At 44.1% G+C, this 17,202-nt stretch overlaps 1 protein-coding gene across 3 annotated transcripts in view; it reads right to left on the bottom strand.

Annotated features, from left to right (window-relative positions):
* The window catches only part of XPNPEP3 (X-prolyl aminopeptidase 3), a 349,111-nt gene that overhangs the window by 68,779 nt on the left and 263,130 nt on the right, over positions 1-17,202 (bottom strand). For all 3 annotated transcript variants that reach the window (XM_073592756.1, XM_073592755.1, XM_073592757.1), the window contains one exon: positions 5,159-5,342. In XM_073592756.1, the coding sequence (XP_073448857.1) occupies positions 5,159-5,342 (184 nt within the window). The remainder of the gene's footprint in view (positions 1-5,158; positions 5,343-17,202) is intronic.

A 17,202-nucleotide genomic window follows, 5' to 3' on the forward strand; every position in this document is an offset into this window, starting at 1 on the left:
TCACCGCACAATGATGTGGCGATCTTACTCGGAAGTGGGTGCGAAGACCTAGTTTTGACAGGTATCGGCTCACCCAAAAGGTGCCAAATGTGGCAGCGGAGGGGGGGAGGAAGCAAACAAGTGGAGCTTCCCCTTTTGGGTGGAGCTCCGCTTTAAGCATGAACTTTTTTTAAAAGAAAACTTTTTTTAAGAAAAATGTTCATTGCAGTCACCCAGAACACGATCCATGAGAGTAACAATACGGGTATGGGATAAATTACAGGCGATCATGCATCTTGGGATAAACTCCATCTCTCCATCAAGTCCGTTGTGGTTCAATCCCAAATTACCGCATTTCGGAGATATTCCGGATCCGGTCATCTGGGCAGGGGTTGGAATCAAGCGAGTACAGGATGTAGTAGAAAGGGGGAAGCTATGTACCTTTGATCGGCTCAAGACCAAATTTCAGTTGTCGAACTGGTATCTGTTTAGATACCTGCAGCTGCGGCATGCCTTTATATCTGGCTCTGATACCCTGGACCTTCGGTTGTCTGCATTAAAAACTTCTTTTACATGATGATTCTTTGGCCAAGCCTATGTCGACATTGTATAAAGAATTATTTACAGTAAGGTCAAAGGCACTGGATAAATGTAGAGATGTTTGGATGCAACTGATTCAGAATTTTCAGGGAGAAGACTGGGATGACATTTGGGAGGTTCCTTTTAAGGCACTGGTATTGGTTAGAAATCACCTCATCCAATTTAAACTGGTACACAGAATTTATTATGCTCCAGCTAGGCTAGCCTCTATTTATGGATCCACTTTGGCGGAATGCTGGAGATGTACGACCCCGCCGACTGACGTTGATCATATTTTTTGGCATTGTAAGGAAGTGCAAAATTTTTGGTCGGAGGTCACACGCACTTTACAGGAACTTCTATTTATTGCAGTCCCTTTGACCATCTCAGTTTGCCTTTTGGGTTGGTGGAGGATTTGGTACCAAAAAGGGTACAGAGGACTTTTTTTATCTGTTACCTTATTTTTATGCGTGAAAATCGACTGTGTTATATTGGAAAGAATCAGCAGCACCGTCACTTGCATTTTGGAAGGGTATGGTCAATAAATCATTACCTTTCTACATGGCAACATATGCGACTCGGGGATGCCAGAGCAAATTTGACAAGGTTTGGCAAGGTTGGCTGGCAGATTTGTCAACTGTTGTATGAGGTGTTCTATAGCTCCTGCGAGTAGTTTTGACTAGAGGGAATGCATGTTAAAAGGTACACCAGATAGATGATATTAGAGGAGGTTAGGGTACCACCTTCATGTTGATACTGATGGTTTTGTGGGAATGTCTCTATCCTACTATGTGTGGAATGGGCGCATTGCACAAGGGAGAGGGAGGGTGGTTGGGGGGGTTTGATAGTTAGTTGTTTATGTATAGTTAGTCCGGTCCTCGCGACTTGTTAAGCCTGGGTATGCCCAATACGCTCTGTGCTGTATGTCATATTCTTTTTTTTTAACTAATAAAAAGAGTTTAAAAGAAAAAGAAAAATGTTCATACAGGGTCATACAAAGTATAACTAATGCAGAGTAACACTTGCACATACATAGATTACAAGAAAAATAGGGTTGTTCATCCCCTGATAATATCAATAGCAACTAAGCACAACCTATGGGTTATCAAATAGACCAGAGAAAATCCCAGCAGTTAGGACATGTCCAAAAAGTTAAAACAATGTATAAACATGGGGGGTTATTTTCAAAGGGCAAATCTACTTTGCACTACAAGTGCACTTGAAAGGGCGCTGAAAGTGCATTTGGAAGTGCAGTCACTGTAGATCTGAGGGGGACATGCAAGGAAAATAAAAAACATCATTTTAGCTTGCACATGATTGGATGATAAAATCAGCAGAGCTTCCCCTCATTTCAGATCTACAGCTACTGCACTTCCAAATGCACTTGAAGAGCACTTGTAGTGTAGAGTGGATTTGCCTTTGGTAAATCAACCCCATGGTTGTCAATATATGCAGCCAGTAATCTGTAATGAGAGACCATGGGATGGTATCAAGGAGATAAGGTGTATGACACAGTTTTCAGAAGATTGTAACTATTTATTCCCACATTTTATTGTATTTAGAAGGACATCCCCTGTGAATATATAAGAATTATATATAGGGCAAAGTGTTGTTGATTTCACGTATCCAAGTGTTGGATTCAGGGGGTAAGTTTCTCATCCAGTTTTGGGCTATCACTTTTATGGCTTTTGAATAGAGATTCTTGGAGGAAGGTCTTGGTGAATTTATTTAAGTCTGGTTCAGGAAATATTCCCAATAAGCACTGTTTAGGGTGTAGCATTGATGGGGAGCCCATAATATCATGGAGAAATTTGACAATTTGTGTCCAATAGCTTTGTACAAGTGGACAATTCCAGGGTACACCGTTTTGCTTTTAAAAAAGTCCTTGACCCTTTCCAAAAAATGCAATGCGTGAAAAAAAGGATAGATGTGAACTTGTCCCATAGGAAACCATGTTAAATGGACTGTAGTGCATTTCTGAAAAAAGCATTAAAAAAACTGTGGTGTGAACTGAGCCTAAGAAAGTTTAGAGATATAATGGAAGGGGAAGGTTGCTTATGTATATTGCCTCTGTAATTGATTGTGTCAACAATTGTTCAGCTTTTTTTTTAGGACAAAAAACTTTTAAAATATTAATAAAAAATTAATTTTTATATCAACTTGTGTACTTTCCTGGGACATGGTACCAAAATGTCAAACCAAAATATGTCATTGTAGAAGCTATATACAGCACCCTGTCATCCACTCCCACCAGCCATGTTCAATGTGTATCTAAACCCAAGAACAAAAAATGTAATATATTGCAGCTTACCACTTCATATATGTGGTGGCAGAATTCTTTTTTTTAGGCTTTCTTCCTTCAATTTTACCTGGTAAACCTGGCAGAAACACATTTCCTGTCCCAGGGTGACAATGCTCACTAACTGTACTGTATTTATGGAGGAGGATTGTTATAACCCCAGGACAGAAAGTGTAATAGCACTACAAAAGACCTTCAACTCTCCTTGTCTCCATAATATAGAAGAAAGGTGTAGTCCACAGAATCAAACTGGGCCAGAAGATGAGACTACTTGAGATAACAAGACAGCAGTTTATAGCAGGATCTCAAGTTATTTTGGAATTATCTAACACATATAACAATAGTGTATTTAACAGAACAGAGAAGTTAATTGTTAGTGTTTACATAAACTTCTTACCATTTCCTACTCTACTTTCAACAAAGTTTTAAGAAAAATTCCCTCAGCTTCTTAAATGATACTAATTACCGTAGATTTTGTCTTAATGGTATCCAGTTCATCAGAGGCTTAGGCTTAGGTAAGGTGTTATTCCTTTTCCTCGAGCCATGGGCGTTACAAGATAGAAATTAATTTACATATTATTATATGGTAGGCTTTAAAAAAATGCTAAACTGCCTTTTAAGGGTAATTAACCAATTACATTGGAAAATCATTGAGCTTTAACAGAACTGCAAGGCTCAGTTCACATTAGTGCTAGTCATGCGGCTCGTGTTTGGGTGGACACATTTTCATTCATTTGAATGGTCTGCCATGCCTGCGTTTCCAGATAAAAAGGTGCATGCACATTTTCAAAAATGTGGCCCCAGGGAAGTGCGATTCCCGCAACCAGCCCGCCCAGTGTGAACTGAGCCTAAAAAAAAACTGCAGCTGAGAAAATTCATGTTCCCTCACATGCCAGATAGGACTGTGATGTTTATAGAGCTGTGTAAAACTGAATACTGCTTGGACACAATTACAATCCATTGGCAGGTAAAACAGCTCCCATATATGTATTTCAATACTATATTTACTAGGTTTGCCTTAAGTTCAGCTTTAGGGCCAGTTCACAATGACTTGCGCTAAAATGCATGTACATTTCCATTCATTTTAGTCACGTTTTAACAAGCACTGACATCCTTTGACATACATTTTGACATCTGTTGACATACATTTTAACGCAATGCAACAATTATAACGTTAATAGGACACATTGTTTTTCAGATGTCCTTTCCGATGATCTGCATTTTACAGCTGCGCTAAAACGCACTGGTGTGAATTGTCCTTTAACCACTTCAGTACCGGCATATAGTCAAATGACGGCCGCAGATGGGATCTCCCATCCTGGGCGGCCGTCATAAGACGTCCTGGGCTTCCCGGCCATCTAGGGGGAGCGCTCGCGCCCGCCGCATTGCTCGGGACCCGGTGTGTGTGCCCGGTGGCCGCGATGTCCGCCGGGCACCCGCGATTGCCCGTTAACGGAGCAGGACCGTGGATCTGTGTGTGTAAACACACAGATCCACGTCCTGTCAGTTGAGAGGAGACCGATCTGTGTTCCCAGTACAGAGGAAAACCGATCAGTCTCCTCCCCTTGTGCGTCCCCTCCCCCTACAGGTAGAATCACTCCCCTAGGAAACACATTTAACTCCTCGTGTTCCTGCCTGTCACATTTATACAGTAATCAATGCAATTTTATAGCATTGATCGCTGTATAAATGTGAATGGTCCCAAAAATGTCAGAAGTGTCCGATGTGTCCACCATAATGTCGCAGTCACGAAAAAAAAAAAACGCAGATCGCCACTATTACTAGTAAAAAAAATAAATAAACATTTTTTAAAAATGACATAAATCTATCCCGTATTTTGTAGACGCTATAACTTTTGTGCAAACCAAGCAATATACATTTATTGCGATTTTTTTTACCAAAAATATGTAGAAGAATACATATCGGCCTAAACTGAGGAAAAAGTTAGTTTTTTTTTTTTTTAAATTGGGATATTTATTATGGCAAAAAGTAAAAAATATTGTGTTTTTTTTCAAAATTGACGGTCTTCTTTTGTTTATAGTGCAAAAAATAAAAACCGCAGAGGCGATCAAATACCACCAAAAGAAAGCTCTATTTGTGGGAAAAAAAGGACGTCAATTTTGTTTGGGTACAGTCTCGCACGATTGCGCAATTGTCGTTTAAAGTGCAACAGCGCTGAAAACTAAAACTTGGTCTGGGAAGGAAGGGGGTGAAAATGCCCTGTATTAAACCGGTTAATGGATGTGCAGAAGTTTTAAATGAGAAAAAAAAGTTAGTGTTGTGCCATTTATACAAACTTACCTTTAAAATCTGGCTATTGCCACATCCACTCTGCAAAATGCCAAGGCTCTTTAATTTTTTACCTAGCTCAGTCAACATGTGGCTATAGAGGTCTTCTAGGCTTGTGCCTGAAATGCACAGATTTAGACAGGACTTCTGCACTTTTAATACAGCTTCATACAGCTCTTCTTGTGCAGAAGAGAACCTTCAAATAAAAAAAGAAAAAAAAGTTACTGCACTTCTTTCACAGAACTGCCCGTGAACTGTTCAATACATTACTCTCTCTTTATTGTACACATTTTTTTTTTTTTTCAGGGAGGGGGTGCCTAGTTTTGACAGGTACCTTCTTCCACTTCTGCTTGGATCGCCTAGGTGATCCGAGTGGAAGTTCATCCCCCTCTCCCTGCCTGCAACCTCCTGGGACCTGTGACATGTCTTTCCAAATAGAGCAGCCCAGCGTCAACATGGCGGCGCTGGGGACCCAAGGGGGGAATCCTATTTTGTATATCCATTTAATTTTGATTTTTGAAATCCCTCTCAGCAGAGAGCCTCCCCTCCAGTGTGGGCTATGTTTACCAATGCCTAGAAATATTGTGTTTGTAGGGTCCCTATTATTTACAAGAGCATAAGGTTTTGAAACAGAATGGTTCCTAAAACCCTTCCTAATATTATTTATGTGTTAATTGAGCCTAACTTGCAGGGCCCCCTTGGTCCTGCCCACATGCTGGAGTCCGCAAGGACATTAAAGTATACGACCCCAGTAGTTGTGCATGTAATAAAGGGTTCTAACTTGAAAGTTCAGGAGGTACTTGCAGAAATAATATCTATACTTCTATTCTTACATCTATTAATGGCACATACTTGACATTTTCTGTATTGATAGTTGCCTGCAAGGTTTTGAAAAAAAAAATAGACCAGTTTGGAAGGTGGATTGAGCACACTAGGGGCAACCCTATCCCTAAGAGAAGGTACCCCTCTGAAAACTACTTGTGGTCTGGTGGGCAAGGCCGTCCAACACTCTGTCACTGCAAATATGCCAATGTTTCTGTATCAAACACTTCACACACTTCTGTGTGGAGCAAGTTGTGATAAAGGGAAGAAAGGGTTCTTTATTTCCTTCTTCCATTGGTCTGGGTTCTCTCTTCCTTAATAGTGTGCTCCTATTCATCTGTTGGATTTGACCAACTGTGGTATTGAGTGAGTCTACATTATATCCCTTTTCTACAAATCTCCCAGTAAAGACAGTGACCCGTTTCTTGTACTCGATATCTGTGCAGTTCCATCTCAGTCTCATATACTGACTTTAGGGACCGATTTAAACCATGACTCATGGTGGCAGCTGTCCAGGGGATTGAAAGAATTCCTATCAGTGGGTTTAAAGAAAGTAGAGGTAACAAATCTACCCTCTTTAATTACGATCTTCAAATCTAAAAAGTGGATCTCTTCTCTACTAGCTTCATAGTTTTAATCTATGATTACCATTTAGAGAGCTCATGAATTCATGAAGGCTATCAGTATCTCCCTCCCATAGGAGGAACATGTCATCTATATACAGTAGAGTCACACCTTATATTACTATTGGATTTTGCTTTTTTTTATTTATCAAAATTTTGAAGCGCAGATCACTTTCGGATGTTTGATGCCTTATGTGTGTGCGACGCTTGGTGCGTGCACGTGATGTCATCGCATCTCACCGGTGCGGCGGAAGTGACGTCAGTGGCCGGGGTTTTGAACCTTCTGGAACGCCGAGGGAGCCATGCACACCACCATGCGGCTCAAGTATCCAGCGGGGGGTGGGGGGGTTTTGTCTGGCACCTGCGGCTCATTGCGCTCAATTGGTCATTCATTTATACCATTATAAAAATCCCAAACGCCTGAGGATCTCTCACTGATCCCCAGTGTTTGGAGACGAAGGGTTGCATATAGACTGGATGTATCCAACATTTTGACACAAGTTAGTCTTAGTGCAGCATATGCTATGGCTGGCTGCACTTGCATACTGACATACTCTTCTTTCCTGTCTGTTTAAAATCAGACAGTGATATTTATCCAATTCATTTTGACTGATATATGCCTTAAAACTTCTCTAACAGATATTTTCAATATCTACTGGGCTTTAATAGGGCCGCACAAGGACTGTATTAATTTCAACTCGGTATATGCGCCCTGAATATTGGTCGTTAACACCTTTACCATTAAGGTATAATTAATTTCATTCATTTTTGGAATATAGCTATATATATATATATATATATATATATATATATATATATATACTCTTTCAGCACATTAAGTATAGATAATACGATTTGTCAGAACACACTTCCACAACCTCTCGCATTTTTATTTCCCCCTCACTCACACCACCATAATACACTGTCATTTAACATTAATCCTTTGCCCTTGCTATATGGCCCCACTACTATGTTTTTCATCATTCATTTTCAATTTCCCACGATTGTTTGCACTGCAAATTGATTTTTCTTTCATCATTTCCTCACACCAATTACCTATTTCATTCACCCTCACATCCCATATCATTTGCACCAATTTATCTACATTCACACTCCACATTTTCATTTTTCATCATTCACCAGCACTTCACATAATCATCACCAATACCCATTTTTTACTACTTTTTTTAATTTTTCACTCATTTTCACTTTTCTTATATTTTCATACTTTCCTTAAAAACATGGTGATACATGGTATCTTTGATTTAATATGTGGTAATCCCTAGCATTACAATATAACAAATGGGCTATCCCTATTTTAGATTAAAATTGAACTGAAATTTATGAGAAAACTGGATGACATTTTTTGGGGCTTTGCAGCAGGTTTTGGGACTTCCATTACCCACCGCCCCCTTCTGTTGGTAGCTTCTTAGTGTGACTCCTTGTAAGACACATAAGGACGGAGGTGTTCTCTCTTGGAGTGCATGTGGTACGAACTTACGGGATTATCTGATCGATTTTAGAGGAACTCTGGTCGGGAGATTGTCTACTTACACCCTTCATTGGTAACTATATTCCATGTAAATTCTACTTTTTCTTGACAAAACAAGGAAACTTGTTTGTGTATAATCCATGAAATTATGTCAACGAGTATAAACAGTGTGTATATATTTTTTTTTTGACAGCAAATTAATCCCCTGAGGATGACTTTGACCACGCAGGTCGAAACACGTTGGGAATTTGCATACCAGGCTTTTTTTTATAAAATACTATGTACCGTTGTATGTTTGTACAATTTTGTAGAAATTTGAATGTGTTACACACTCCCGACCAGAGCTTATATTTTAAATGTTTATGTGTCCATACTATGTTGCCATTTTTCAATAAAAAATTATTTTAATGACTTTTCTAACAATTGTATTTTTGCTGCAGAAAAACCCCATTGGGGGAGTTTTTCCTATATTGTAACTCATTTGGGGCGGCAGCATCTATATCACTCTTGACATGTGTCTCTCCCATGCTATGTTGTTGTTTATGATATTCAGCTAACTACTGCTAACAATCAGATACACTTTGGTTATTTGCACTTTAACACAGTATTAGAATTATGGATACCTTTGAATACAGAGCTATCTGGGTAGTTAATACAGATGGGGTATTTGAGGTCATCAGAGACAGCAAAAGTGACTAAGGGGGTTTTTTTATGACCTCTGAGGTTCATACCCTGTGGGACATTGCCTTTTTGGAAAGGTACATAAAGGGAGCTATAGTACCGCAAAGTCTGAGGTGGGATGTTAGCCCCCAAAAGGGCTAATCAAAACTAGACGAATGGTATAAATATTTCAATTAAGTGGGAGTCAGTTTCCTGAGTTTTCTCGTCCAGAGGAAAAAGAATAAACTGTTACGTCTGGATGAGGAAATTAAGCAAACTAAAGAGAAACTGATCTCTTATAAGGATAGTGACAAGTATAGGGAGTGCTCAGGTAACCTACAGAAACATCTAGAGAAAGAGGAAAAGGACCAATAAAATGAAAAAAACTAAAAAAGTTTAATAGAGATATGGGAGACTACCAAACAGGAACTTTTTTTTGCATGGCCAAGTAAATTGGCTATTGATCAACAGGGTGATGAGAATTCACACAACAATGAAGAAGTTCAGGGTGAGAATCCTATGAATGGATATAGAAGGGGTCAGGATAATTCTGCAGGCACACCAAGGATCCACCCATACCCTGTTAGTAGAGTATCCTATAGATCTCTGGTGAGAGGTTCGAGCAAGCAACAAACAACTAACCATCAACAAAATAATGTGAAATCCTCCTATAGACCCCCATTCAAAGGACAAGGTGGTGGAGGGGGCAATTACAACAGTGGTCCCCAGTATAACAGCAAATACGGGTACCAACATACACAACATCAATATGGGGCTAGGGGAGATATATCAGACTATGGATATAATGTGACCACACAAAATAGATTCCTACCATTACAGGATAGGGCAGCCCCTAGGACTAACTATGGGCCTAGAAACAACGAATATAGTAACAACACCCAGAATGTAAATAACTGGAGTCATCAGAACAACTCCCCCAATATACAGAGGGATGCATATTAGGGTTGTCCCGATACCACTTTTTTAAGTACCGAGTACAAGTACCGATACTTTTTTTCAAGTACTCGCTGATACTGATACTTTTTTTATGTCATGTGAAAGTGACATTGGTTTATTTTTTACAATGGTTCCTTTTCTGGGGGGCTATGAATGAACAGAGTCATTGATCACTGACTCTGTTCATTCAGAAACGGAAGCTCTTTCCTCTGCTTTCCATCCTGAAAGTTCCAAGACAAAGGGGGCAGAGGAGCACGGAGGGGGGAGCAGAGCACAGAGGGGGGAGCAGAGCACGGAGGAGGGAGCTGAGCAAGGAGGGGGGAGCAGAACACGGAGAAGCGAATGGAGCCCAGAGGGGGGAGCAGAGCACGGAGAAGGGAGCAGAGCAGAGCACGGAGAAGAGAACGGACAGCAGAGGGGGAGCGGAGCACGGAGGGGGGACAGGAGAAGGGGGGACCGGAGGAGCATGGTGGAGAACAGAGGGGGACTGGAGGATACAGGAACAGTCAGAGGTGATCGGTGCGGCGGTGGGGGAAGTTATAAGCACCAATCCCCCTGTATAGATTTCAATATAGCAGCTGAAAGCTGCGGGGGGGGGGGGGAGAAGCGGCTGTCAGCTGCTATACTGAAATCTACACAGTGGGATCGGTGCTTGTAATTTCCCCCACCGCCGCACCGATCACCCGACTGCCCAAGTATCGGATCAAGCATCGGGGCATTTTCTCGACTACAAGTACTCGTGCAAATGCACGGTGTCGGTATCAGTACAACTCTAATCTGTCAGAAAAGGTTCCACCTGCTGGTGGCGCTGTCGAACATTTGGCTTGCAGTACTGATGTCCACCAGCGGGTGTCTCCTGGCAGTCTGGAACTGTCAGGGGAGCTTTCACCTGCTGGTGGTACTATCCGATTCTTGGGCCACAGTACTGGCGTCCACCAGCGGGTGGTTCCCGGCAGTGTGGAGCCGACATCTCCTGCAATCAGGCATCACCTGAGCCTGATTGCAGGAGAGGTGTATAAATACCCAGCAACACACACACAGTTTCCTTGGTATCTTCCTTGTGCCCTGACCTGAACCTGAGAGCTCTGAACCTGATCCTGTCTCTGTACCTGAACCCTGTACCTGAACCTGTCCCTCCTGTGACCCTGTTACCTTTACCCTGCAGCCTTATCCATCCTCTCCCTGTCCTGTTTGTTCCCGCTCCCCATCTGCTGATCTCCCGTTGATGACCCTGGCCTGGCTACGTTTATGATTCTGGTATTCCCCATTTATTATATATTCCTGTCTGATTATTGTTATTTGTGGCTCTCTGTCTGTGAGTTGGTTTGTTGTGCACTGTATTATATTGGAGGTGGTTGTGTTTATGTTTTTCACTTATTTTAATAAAATCACAATATTTTCACTTTACATGCGTTTGGTTTCTTCTGTTGCTGTCCACGCAGTTCGGATCACACCTGATACATGACAGTATACCAAGGCCATCCCTGACCAGAAGTGGCTGCACAGAGGAACCATCTCGGTTCTGTTTGTGTTGCTGAGATGAATTCGGATGTGATTGTTTATTATGTTCCGCTGGTGTCAGAGATTGGTGAATATCTCCACCAGACACTGAAAGAATGGACCAGTGACCAGCTGCTAGAGATCATTCGTTTAGCTCACTCCCTGGTTGATCAGGGCTGTATGCTGTTTGGGGATTTTCAGCCCTTAATTCAAATATGTGCAGAGCTGGCCCTGCCCTGTATTCCAAAGGGCTGTGATGATTTTTCTGCACCTTTCAGTGTTAATCAGGTCATATCTCTGGTATGGCTTTTGGAAGATGACTCCACATGCTTTTCTGAATATTACTCAGCTTGTTCCCAACAGGTGATAATAGAGTGTGTTGATTCTGTACAGTCCCTTGTCAGACAGGCAGAATGTAAACTGCAGTTTGTGCAACCACTACTCCTAGCATTGTCTAATATATTGCTATCAGCCCCAGCCAGCCCACAACAAACCATCTCTGCTACAAGACACCTGACTGCCCAAATGTCTTTTTCCCCATCTCCCGTGGCAACCTCAGTCTCAGCCCAGTATACTCTGCTTCCCACCAAATATCAATACCCTGTTTCTACTCATTGCACCTATCCTGCCTTTAATCCACCTGCCTCTTCTCTGCTACCTACAGCTACCTCATAAGAAATTCCTCTAGCCACTGTTCCCCCTTCCTTGCCATATTCCAGCTCTCCTCTCTAGTCTGCTTCACCCTTTACCTACAGTTACCTACAGAGCTTCAGTAACTAAGCCAAAGAAGAAACGGAAGTTCTTTCCAACTCGCACGATCCTGCCAGTAACCCAACCTGCCTCCTCACCAGCCAATCTGCTCCAGCCTGCTTCTGCACCAACCGACCTGCTCCAGTCTACCTCCATGATTACCAAGGGAGCCAAGTTGGCCTCTGATGATACTGAACCTAACCCTGACAACACTCTGCCTGCTGTCCAGCCTGAAGTTCCGGTGCCCGGGTGCCAGCCTGAAGTACCGATGCCCGTGTTCCAGCCTGAAGTTCCGGTGCCTGTTTCCTGGCCTGAAGTTCCGGTGCCTGTATCCCAGCCTGCTGGGCCAGTGCCCGTTACCCAGCCTGTGGAGCCGGTGCCCGCTACCCAGTCAGCTGAACCGGTGTCCGTCACCCGGCCTGTTGAGCCAGTACTTGCCATCCAACTTGCTGAGTTGGTGCCCGTCACCCAGCTTGCTAAGCCGGTGCCCATTACCCAGCCAGTTGGACCGGTGTCCATTACCCAGCTTGTTGAGCCAGTGCCCGTTACTGAGCCTGCTGATACGGTGCTCGCTGCCCAGCCAGATGACCCAGAGCCTGCCACCCAGCCAGATGACCCAGAGCCTGACGCCCAGCCAGGTGACCCGGAGCCTGCCGCCCAGCCAGGTGACCCGGAGCCTGCCGCCCAGCCAGGTGACCCGGAGCCTGCCACCCAGCCAGGTGACCCGGAGCCTGCCGCCCAGTCAGATGACCCAGAGCCTGCCGCCCAGCCAGATGACCCGGAGCCTGCCGCCCAGCCAGATGATCTGGAGCCTGCCGCCCAGCCAGATGACCCGGAGCCTGCCGCCCAGCCAGATGACTGGGAGCCTGCTGCCCAGCCAGATCACCTGGAGCCTGCTACCCAGCCACTGCCTCTGTCCGCTGCTCAGCCTGATGTGCCTCTGTCCGCTGCCCAGCCTGATGTACCCCTGTCCGCTGCCCAGCCTGATGTGCCTCTGTCCGCTGCTCAGCCTGATGTGCCTCTGCCTGCTGCCCAGCCTGATGTGCCTCTGTCCGCTGCCCAGCCTGATGTGCCGGCTGCCCAGTTTTATGTGCTTACTGCCCAGCTTGATGTGCCCGTTGCCCAGCTTGATGTGCCTGTGCCTATCTTAATGTGCCCGCTGCTTAGCTCGATGTGCCCGCTGCCGAGTTTGATGTGCTTACTGCCCAGCTTGATGTGATGGTGTCTGCTGCCCAGCTTGATGTGCCTGCTGCCCAGCTTGATGTGCCCGTGCCTGCTGCCCAGCTTGATGTGCCCTAGCCTGCTGCCCAGCTTGATGTGCCCGTACCTGCTGCCCAGCTTGATGTGCCTGTACCCGCTTGATATGTCTATGCCTGCTGCCCAGCTTGTGTTCCCGCTGCCCAGCCCGATGTGTCTGTGCCCGTTGTCCAGCCTGATGTGCCTGCTGCCCAGCCTGATGTGCCTGCTGCCCAGTTTTATGTGCTTACTGCCCAGCTTGATGTGCCTATGACTTCTGCCCAGCTTGATGTGCCCGTTGCCCATCTTGAAGTGCCCGCTACCCAGCTCAATGTGTCCTCTGCCCAGCTCGATGTGCTTACTACCCAGCTTGATGTGCCCTTGCCTGCTGCCCAGCTTGATGTGCCCGTGCATGCTGCCCAGCTTGATGTGCCTGTACCCACTGTCCAGCTTGATGTGCCTGTACCCACTGTCCAGCTTGATGTGCCTGTACCCACTGCCCAGCTTGATGTGCCTGTACCCGCTGCCAAGTTTGATATGTCTATGCTTGCTGCCCAGCTTGTGTGCCCGCTGCCCAGCCCGATGTGTCTGTGCCCATTGTCCAGCTCGATGTGTCTGCTATCCGGCTTGATATGCTGCTGCTTGCTGCCCAGCTTGAGGTGCCTCTGCCCGTTGCCTGGTTTAAAGCCATGGACCTGTTACATGCCCAGCTTGGTCCGACTCTGCCCGCTGCCTGGCTTGATGCCATGGACTTTTCCCAGCAGCGACTAGTTGGAGCGTCCGGAGACCACTCCCCCTTCAAGGGGGGTACCATCAGGAAAGGTTCCACCTGCTGGTGGCGCTCTCGAACATTTGGCTTGCAGTAGTGATGTCCACCAGTGGGTGTCTCCTGGCAGTCTGGAACTGTCAGGGGAGCTTTCACCTGCTGGTGGTACTATCTGATTCTTGGGCCTCAGTACTGTCGTCCATCAGCAGGTGGTTCCCGGCAGTGTGGAACCGACATCTTCTCCTGCGATCAGGCATCACCTGAGCCTGATTGCAGGAGATGTGTATAAATACCCGGCAACACACACAGTTGCCTTGGTATCTTCCTTGCGCCCTGACCTGAACCTGAGAGCTCTGAACCTGATCCTGTCTCTGTACCTGAACCTTGTGCCCTGTACCTGAACCTGTCCCTCCTGTGACCCTGTTACCTTTGCCCTGCAGCCTTATACATCCATCCTCTCCCTGTCCTGTTTGTTTTCCGTCCCCATCTGCTGATCTCCCATTGATGACCCTGGCCTGGCTACGTTTATGATTCCGGTATTCCCCATTTATTATATATTCCTGTCTGATTATTGTTATTTGTGGGTCTCTGTGAGTTGGTTTGTTGTGCACTGTATTATATTGGAGGTGGTTGTGTTTATATTTTCACTTATCTTAATAAATCACAATATTTTCACTTTAAATGCGTTTGGTTTCCTCTATTGCTGTCCACGCTGTTCTGGTCACACCTGATACATGACATAATGCATATACAGAGAATTCAACTGGGAACTATGTCCCACCTTATCAAGACAATTATAGGGAGCAACAGGATTGGTGTTTTCCCCATCCCAGTCAAGAGGTAAACGATCAGTAGAACAAAGAGAGGAACTAAAGGGGTAAGGCGGATATAATCAAAAAAAGAAAAGAACATAAGAGGAGAGGGGATTTATAATGTAGGCAAAAAAATTAACGTATGCTAAAAAAAAAAAGATTTGGGCTTGAAATTTGGTCCGCCATGTAAGCTGAATAAATTTCAGACCTACATGGATGTGCACTCTAACTTTGCCATTAACTCCTTATTTAACCCTCTGTGGGGACTAGCCCCCTCCCTTAAAGTGGATGTAAATCCACTCTCATCCTTTCTAAACTACTGCCATAGTGGTTATCTATCAGGATATACATGCCTCCTGCATGAATCCTTACCTGTCAAATGTCTCCCCTCTGTCTGTTATGAGACCCGAAAAACTGCAGATTCTGTGGGTGGGTCTGTTGTCCGGAGTCGTGATGTCAATAGACTCCCCACCCACCCTCTACACTCCCCTTGTCAACATACATTTTCTCCTGTGTATGTCTTACACTGAACTTCTGCTATGATTACTAACATCCAGTCAAACCCCAGAAAAGTCACATGACTTCAGCATGCCCAATCATGCTGAGGTGTGGAGCAGCCAATCCTGGGATAGCTGGAGAAGAAAGGAGGAGGGGATCTGAAGTACACAGAATGCCACTCTCAGGCTCATGCATAAGATATGTAAATAACCTGTCACTCACAGCAAGGGAGAAGAACGGACTCCTATTTCTCTGTGTCAGTTTTTATCTCACTGAAAAAACATAAGAGGACTGTTCAGAGGTGGATTAACTCTTCGTGGCAAGACTGGGCACAGATGACATGAAATCCTATACTGTACAAGGTGCAAGCCTTAATTAAAAGAAAAAAAAATGGGTTTACATCCACTTTAAATTATTCAGAGATGTTGTCCTTAGATTGCAAAGAGACTTGGAACATGGATTGGAAATGCTTTGTAAAAATAAGGATTTGGTCAATTGGCCTGCTGGCATGGGGGTGGGGGGGGGGTGGAGTACTGGATAGGAGTGATTACTCACTAGAAATGCAGACCTTGAATGATAGAGATACCTACATCCAACTAAGTTGGGATCCAAATAGGAACTACAAAAGGGAATTAGGCCCCCGGGCCATCCCATAGTGAGTGGGATTTGACTCTGTGATGTCCCGGGTGGGCAAGTATATCCTACAACCCTTGGTACATAAAATTCCATCATACATTAACGATACAAGGCATACTATCAACATTTCATCTAATTATCATCCCAAGGAAGGTTTGTGACTAGTTTCTGCTGATGTAACATCATTATATACAGTCATACTACACAATCTTGGTTTTTCAGCAGTTGATTACTATTTGGGTAAGGATTCAGGTCTACCTAAAAGACAAATGGTCTTTAAAATGAAACGCCTCAAGTTTGCAGCAACGCATAACTATTTTTAGTGGGAGAATCAATTCTACCACCGGAACGGGGGTCAAATATGCCTCCAGTTTGGCCAATCTGTTTATGGCCAAATAGGAGGAGGATGTCATCTATGCCCACCAGAAACCCAAATTGGTCTTGTGGGCAAGATATACAGATGACATCCTCCTCCTATGGGATGGAGATACTGATGGCCTTCATGAATTCATGTGATCTCTAAATGCCAATCATAGGGGTATCAGATTAAACTATGGAGCTAGTAGAGAAGAGATCCGCTTTTTAGATTTGAAGATCGTAATTAAAGAGGGTAAATTTGTTACGTCTACCTTCTTTAAACCCACTGATCGGAATTCTTTCATCCCCCTGGACAGCTGTCATGGTTGAAATCGGTCCCTAAAAATCAGTATATGAGACTGAGATGGAACTGCACAGATATCGGGGAGTACAAGAAATAGGATGCTGTTTTGACTGGGAGATTTGTAGAAAAGGGATATAATGTAGACTCCACTAATACCACAGTTGGTCAAATCCAACAGATTAATAGGAGCACACTATTAAGGAAGAGAGAACCCAGACCAACAGAAGAAAGAACCCTTTCTTATATACAGTAGTTATATAGCAGGTAAGGTTGAATAAAGACAATAGTCATCCAGTTCAACCTGTGTAGGCGTACAATTGTCACTGTCGATAATTATTTCCCATATCCCTGTATGTTGTGTTCTTTAAGATGCATGTCCAAGAGTCTTTTTAAAATATCAAGACTCCCCGCTGACACCATGAAGCTTAAGGTTAACCCGCTACTCCTCCAATGTTATTGTGTGGCCCCATGTCCTCTTACACTCCCTGAGACTGAATATCTTTTTTCCTACGCTGGGATCACCATTGAGGTATTTGTAACTCGCTATCATGTCCCCTCTCGAGCGTGTCTTCTCCAGCGAGAATAAATTCAGTGCTTGTAGTCATTACTCATAATTGAGGTCCTCTAATCCCCTTATTAATTT

This window comes from Aquarana catesbeiana, linkage group LG07, assembly GCF_042186555.1.
Source record: "Aquarana catesbeiana isolate 2022-GZ linkage group LG07, ASM4218655v1, whole genome shotgun sequence".
NCBI classification, from domain to species: Eukaryota; Metazoa; Chordata; class Amphibia; order Anura; family Ranidae; genus Aquarana; species Aquarana catesbeiana.